Here is a 6,973-nt window from a genome sequence, read left to right as displayed (position 1 = left end):
ATTAAAAATAAACACATGCACACACATATATATATTATTTCTAATGGCAGAGGAGATTGACACAGGATAGAAATAACACAACTCAAAAGAACAAGAATATAAAAGTTAAAAGTCAGTTCATCGTTCGACACCTTGTTTCCCAGTATTGGTCAGCGATAATTGCTCCATGTAGAGTAATTATGTTATGTATATTGTAAAAATAAATATACTTGTCTCTATATAAAAACAAAAAGCATACTCAGCAACTTAACAAAATAATTTAATAAAAAACAATATTTTGTAATATATGATACACTGTAATTTTACTTAATGGCACATTGACATTATTCTTCCTTTGTTGTAAATTTTAATAGAAATGAAATATAAAATATTCAAGACCTTCTCAAAATACATTTCAAAAATAATTATTTCTAGACAATTCCTTATTTTTAAAAATAATGAAAATGTAAAACAGTTTCTAACTACTATGATGGTTTTGAAATAAAGAATAGATGACAGAATTTTTTAAATAATAACTTTGACGATGATCACAAATTTATTTACGATGAATTGGATTTTCTTCTTCTTTTGAATAGGTTAACAATCCATGTGCAACCATTCTTGACCAACAACTGTAAAACATATTACATTAATTTCTGAACTAAAGATAGGATTAAAGTATACAGAAATCCATGCTCTATGGTTAATAAACAAAGAACTAAAAAAAAAAAAATAATAATAAATAATTGATGTAAAGATTTTCCTGCCTTAGGAATAGTCCCATAATCAGAGTTTTCCTCTTGCAACATAATACAAATTAATTTGATTAAAAAAAATTATTCACAGTAAAGTGTTAGTCTTGAAGGTCATAAGTTGTTGAAAAATAATTAAGGTCAACAAGGATCTTAAAAGAGAAGGCAGAACAGATAACACTACAAAAAGTCACATTTAGTCAGAAGTCTTAAATTGGCAGTGACCACATGTCTGGGAATTCAAATACTCCTAACATGAAAGTGTTTGTTGATAAAAATATACTCTAAATATAAACAGGTAATTCTGTGCAAATAGTTTAAAATGAAGAATATTTTAGTTGTTCAATACATAGTTTAAAGATGTCTTTATATTATCTCATACATTTGAGGCATGATTTGAAATATAAATGTTTTTATTGATTTTTTAAACCTATGAAATCCCATTCCCAATTCTTACCACATACAAATATAAAAACCATTTTTTCTCACTGAAGTACCTATACTTTTTTAGTTCAACTTTTAAAATTAATACTTGTAGTGTAATCTCTATGTAACAGTAACAAGTTAATTTTTTGGTCTTTTAAATGGACTTTTTATTTAACAAAAACGATAGAAATTTTTTTAGTCCTATCAATACCTTACTCATAGTGATTCAGATATTTTAGATAGATGGCATTATTTGCAGTGTTGTAGTGCTAAAAAATTCAAGCTTTCATAAGTTTAGGGGGGGGGGTGTAAAAAAAACTTTACTATAATGTTACTAAAAAACAGCATTTTCTAGCACATGTACTAATGGAACACTGGAAAATGATCAAATCCTATAAGCCATGTATGTAACTGTACACATTTTGATCATTTCAGACACCTTTAAAATAATCCTCAAAAATAAAGTAAAATTCTATAAATTTTTTATTCATTAACAATTTTTTTTTTTTTCTTTGTGCACATAAATCGATACTTAAGCAATGGAAAAACAAAACACTATTTAAATCTTAAGTATCACTATTGTATAAGGTAACTTAAAAATATTAAAGCCTGTTTGATTGTCAGAGGAAAATGAGATAAGATTAAAGGAGATAACACCGTGAAGACATACATTCCATTCCCTTAAAAGTTTTTAAGATATATCGAAATAAGCGAAAAGTGAAATTAAAATTACTGATATCCTAACTAAGCTATCGGGACTAAATATTCTAAATTGCAACCCTTTGTATACTATGGAAATGAGGAATTAGTATGTCATGATTTGCCATAGCGACGGCCACTAGATATAGCTTCCTGGGCAACTTTGGTGGTCAGGGGTGCCACGAACTAAAATTTTTGGAAGGGGGAAAATTCTCATTTTGTCGAATATTTTCATAATATCATAGCTGCCAACCCTTCTGCATTTTGCAGAAGCTTTCTGCATTTTTACTTATTTCAGCTATTTTTTCCTCTTTTATGCGCAGAAGATAAGATCTTCTGCATTTTGCCCATCTGCCTGATAGCTAGTATTTTCTTTAAGTCAGACGTCGCTGTTCCTCTTGTAACAGCGTTTGGCAGGGATGAACTACATTTTTAATCGAATATTGTACCATCAAGTAGCTGATCGAAAGTTTTTTTAAAAGATATTTCCTTTTTTGTTTTAAAAAAAGATGAGTATTGCTTTTTTTTGTTGCTAATATTAAGTGGATTTATAAATAAATAATTAATTAAAATCCGCTTCTTTTATAAATTTATTGGTAATTAGTATGTGCCTGCAAATCTTCTGCATTTTTAGGCATTTCTTCTGCATTTTTTTGTCTATCTTCTGCATTTTTATAACTAGAGGTTGGCAGCTATGTAATATGTTAATTTTTGCTGTAATACTGACCGATTTAACAATTTTATGCTTAATTATACTGATGAAAAAGTTGTGATAGCTCAGAGGTTAAGACACTGAACTGTTATTGTGAAGTCAGTGCCTCAGTGATGGCATGAAGCTTGTGACTGACATATGCATAATGCCGACCACACTGCCACAATCAGACCATAGGTCATGAAATTGTGGAATCTTAACCTTCACGATCTCACTGGCTCGCAATGGGTTGTAAGGGGATTGTTTTTCTTTTATTAAAAATCAATGAAAGAAATAATGAAGTATTTGATACATAAATATAAAAAATTAATATATAAAATGGAGAAATAATTTTTCACAATCCCATAAATCGTATAGTAAATAATTTTGAGATGGAATACTGAAAAGAAATGAAATATTCAGAAAATGGACCACTTGTTGTATCACCTGCAACCAAACAAATAAAAATTCAAATCGGAAGAAGTCAAATTGACTCGTTTACTTTTTACATGGTAATAAAGACTTTAAAATGCAAGCTGGAGGAAAAATTTTAAATCCACAATATATGTTTAAAAATTCGAATTATAAAGATTTAAATTGAAAAATAATTCCTCTGAAGGAGAGAAAAGGGTAGTCTAACGTCACAAACGACAAATCATATGAGGGATAAAGGAAAGGAAGGCACAAAAGTTAAAGAGAAAGAACGAATAAAAGAATTTGCGATATTAGTTTAGATAAATATTAACATCGAGTCCCCTAATTATATTTGCTGTTTTTAATGAAAGGTTTTTGTTCTTCACAAAAGATGGAAAATGAGCTAAAAAGAAGATAATCAAAACTAGGTTTCAGAGGAAAGCGAGTATGTACTTAAATATAAACTTTTTTTTTGGCTTTGTTTTTTTTATTTCAAACTGTACATGTACACATACACAATATTTGCTATTCTTGGTCAATCGTCAATTTTACGTCAGTTATCTTAATAAAAATAAATTAAAATGTTATGTTGGTGATTTTTTTTCTAGAAACTGATGTAAAAAGTTTAAATTCAAGGAACTTATTCTTTTTCTCTCGACCAGAATTCGCTTATGCAATCAGGCAAAAGTATTTTTAATTCATTTTCACCTATAAAAAATTAACCAGTCACTCATAAATCAATTTACTTTCACAAGATTCAAGTTTACATAGATCAAATTGAATAAAGACAACAGTTACCAGATAGTATATGCAAAATTGTTTGAGAGAATTCCTTTCCAAATAAGATTTTTTAGTAAAAACATTGATATCAATTTTACAAAAAATCCTGATGAGACGGGAGAAAATGAAGGTCATTTTTGAAATCAGCACATCAAATAACATATAATTCAACAATAACTTCTCTTGTATTTTTCAAAAACTTTACTTTCGCAGGCTTGTGTAATACAAGTAATAACATAAAAATAGTTAAATGTTCACGCATCTAAAATAACATTGAATGAATTATTATTTTTTTGTTTAATTTCTGTTTTTGTCTCAGATTTCATTTTTTAATTGATAGTTATTATTTAGACTTTTTTAGACCCTTCAAACATGAAGATCATAACTTTTTACTTAATTTGTTCATTATAGAATCTGAGTAATAAAATTTCTTTTAAAAATATCTAAATAGCATTAATATTTTGCAGGAGATGGCAAGTTTTCCCAAAAGTGGGAAAAACTATCTTAAAGAAATAGGTATCTGTCAACCCAAAGGAAAAAACTCTTTTTTACAAAAGAAAACAGTTTTTAAGCAGTTTATAATTGCAATCTAGTTTAACTAATAATATTAATTTTCAAGCTACTTACTATATTATTTTTAAATAAGGAAAATTAAAAAGCAACAATTAGAAAGAAAAAAAATATCAAATTTCTAGAGAAATTAAAATGACTGTATTTTTTAAATGTTTTATGTGAATGAGAATAGTAAAACCTTGTTCTATAATTTTATGAAGAACTGTTAAAAATAAAATAAAACAAATCACATTCTAAACATAAACAATACTAAAAAACACATATTAGAATTCACAATTACAAATAGTCAACTAATTTTTATAACCAAATATACCATTAAGTATGAATATTCATACTCGGTCTTAAATAATATGAAAATACTTTATTTAACCAAAGTATATATGAAAAACTTTAAACTCTCTGTCACTAAATTAAATTTAATTACTTTTAAACAATTATATTAGTCTTTTTTAATTTCCTGCATTTCATCCAGTTTCTTACTGTGCCCAGGAAGAAATTGCCAACCTTCCATTTCGCTATTTGAAAAATATAACAAAAAAATTGCATACTATTTTGTTTTTATTTACATGAATTAGGGACATATTAATGGTGATGAATTAAAGGGTCCAATTAGACCATTTGAATAACATCTGATCCAGACATAATATGTTTTCTCAAATAATTCTGCTTTCAAATAAAAATAGTTTTTCTTGGTTATAAATGCTTGAACATCATCATTGCTAGTATCCTGAACCCATATTTCATATTCAATGTAACTGACATTCATAAAAGCAATATTCCATGGTACTTCCCAATATAATGTCAAAGTTTTACTATCCATAGAAATATTGCAAACACAGTCACGCACTGTACTAGGGTAAATATTATAGTGCACAATTTCTCTTTTCAGCTGACTTTGATTTTTTTCATTTTGAGTTTCAATCAAAGCATTTTTAAATGATATGATATCAACAAAAGTATCTTGATATATTCTGTACAGCCATATTGGATTATCACAGCATAGAAAAGGGGAAACAAATGAATTTTTAATTTTACTTTGTTCTGAATCAGAGAGGTGCAAAATACCTCCCAGTTCTGGTGGATATTCCGGATGAGGTACAGAATTCTTTTCAAGTTTATTTTCCAAGGCTCTATAAATTAAATTTAAACCTGGTATTTCAGCTAGAGTTTTATACGGAGTACTGATATTTGAAGGAACACCATATGGAAATATTTCGAGCAAGACTGAAAACTTTTTTAAAAACAGTGACAAAATTAAAAGAGATCCATGGATTCCAACCATAATTTGACACTTCATGATTTTTTCAATTATTTGAAAAACTGAATTTTCTTCCAGATTCATAACAAATGTATCTAATCCTAAAGTTTCAAAAATACTCAGTTTTATTTCATATTCATTTAAAAGTCGCCTATTGCGTTTTCTTGTTAATAAAACTGCACATTTTTTTTCTTCGTGCGATTTTAACGAGAATTTTTGTTGGAAATATTCTTGGAAAGCCAAAATTATTGGAGATATTTCCAAATTAGATTTTGGTAGAGCACCTTGAGGTTTCCTAAAGCCATATTGATACCATGTTGAATATTTATTTAGTCCAATATGAGTTCTCTCAAAACAATATAAATATTCTTTTGAAAGCAATTTAATGTAAAGTGGTTTCTTATAGAGAAAATTTTCATAAATATGTCGATAAGGACCAGGTTCCCGGTCATCAGCAAATACAAATGATACAATGCCTTCCTCAATTTCTCTATTTGTATATAATTCAGTTAAAGTAGAATAAGAAGGTAAGAGATCGTCGTGAAATACATGCATTAAATTTTCGGGATTGAAACGTTTGAATATCAGAAAGTTTCCTTTCAAGTAGGAGATATTAAATTTAGATATAAATGTGTCGGGTAATTCAACGAAATTGAAATACTGAGTATTATGATCATCAACAGACGAAAAATCGATTAAAGTGGGAGAAAATCTATCATGAGGTAATCCACTTCGTATTGATTTCTGATTATGAAGAAAAACAAACGATTTAGATTGAGGATCGTAACATAAATGCTTGAAATGACAAATTCTATCAGTGTGATTGGTTCCTCGACAAATTACAGAAGAATATAACTCTGAAAGAGGTATTTCCCCATTTCTATAAAAGGAGCTTTTAAATAAATGCTTCAAGAACTCTTTATTTACATAAATTTCAATGCAATAATAAAACACTATACATAGTAGAGGAATAAATAAGTACAAATGTAAATTCTTAAAAGCATCCATGAAGTTAATCGATTATGGATGATTTGCAAAGCAAAAATCTCTTTTTTCGTAGGGCATAGTAAATTAATATAATTTCTAAAATAATAATGTAAACATAAGTTAACACAGTAAAATTTTATGAAGACATAAATGCATCTTATTAATCCCAAAAATGAATCGAAAAGACGACTTTTAAGCCAGTTAGCTGTAATAGGGACTACAGCTGAAAAGAGAAAAGTAAACAAATAAGCATGTTCTGCTCACTTCAGATATCGAAACCAACAAGTACATTAGTGACACTGTCACTAATGTTCAAATATATTTAAATTTTCTTTTGATTAAAATAGCTATTAATAATATCTGGTCATGTCTCAATAGTTATCTTTACATAATACTTAATTTTATGCAATATGC

General features: G+C 27.8%; 1 protein-coding gene across 1 annotated transcript; it reads right to left on the bottom strand.

Annotated features, from left to right (window-relative positions):
• Positions 1-243: 243 nt before the first annotated feature.
• Positions 244-6,906, bottom strand: LOC107443180 (protein O-linked-mannose beta-1,4-N-acetylglucosaminyltransferase 2-like). The gene has a single exon (XM_016056968.3). The coding sequence runs from the start codon at positions 6,578-6,580 to the stop codon at positions 4,886-4,888; it is 1,695 nt and encodes a 564-aa protein (XP_015912454.1). The 5' UTR covers positions 6,581-6,906; the 3' UTR covers positions 244-4,885.
• Positions 6,907-6,973: the final 67 nt, after the last annotated feature.

This window comes from Parasteatoda tepidariorum, chromosome 8 (assembly GCF_043381705.1).
Source record: "Parasteatoda tepidariorum isolate YZ-2023 chromosome 8, CAS_Ptep_4.0, whole genome shotgun sequence".
NCBI lineage: Eukaryota > Metazoa > Arthropoda > Arachnida > Araneae > Theridiidae > Parasteatoda > Parasteatoda tepidariorum.
This window is presented reverse-complemented; position numbering and strand designations above follow the sequence as displayed.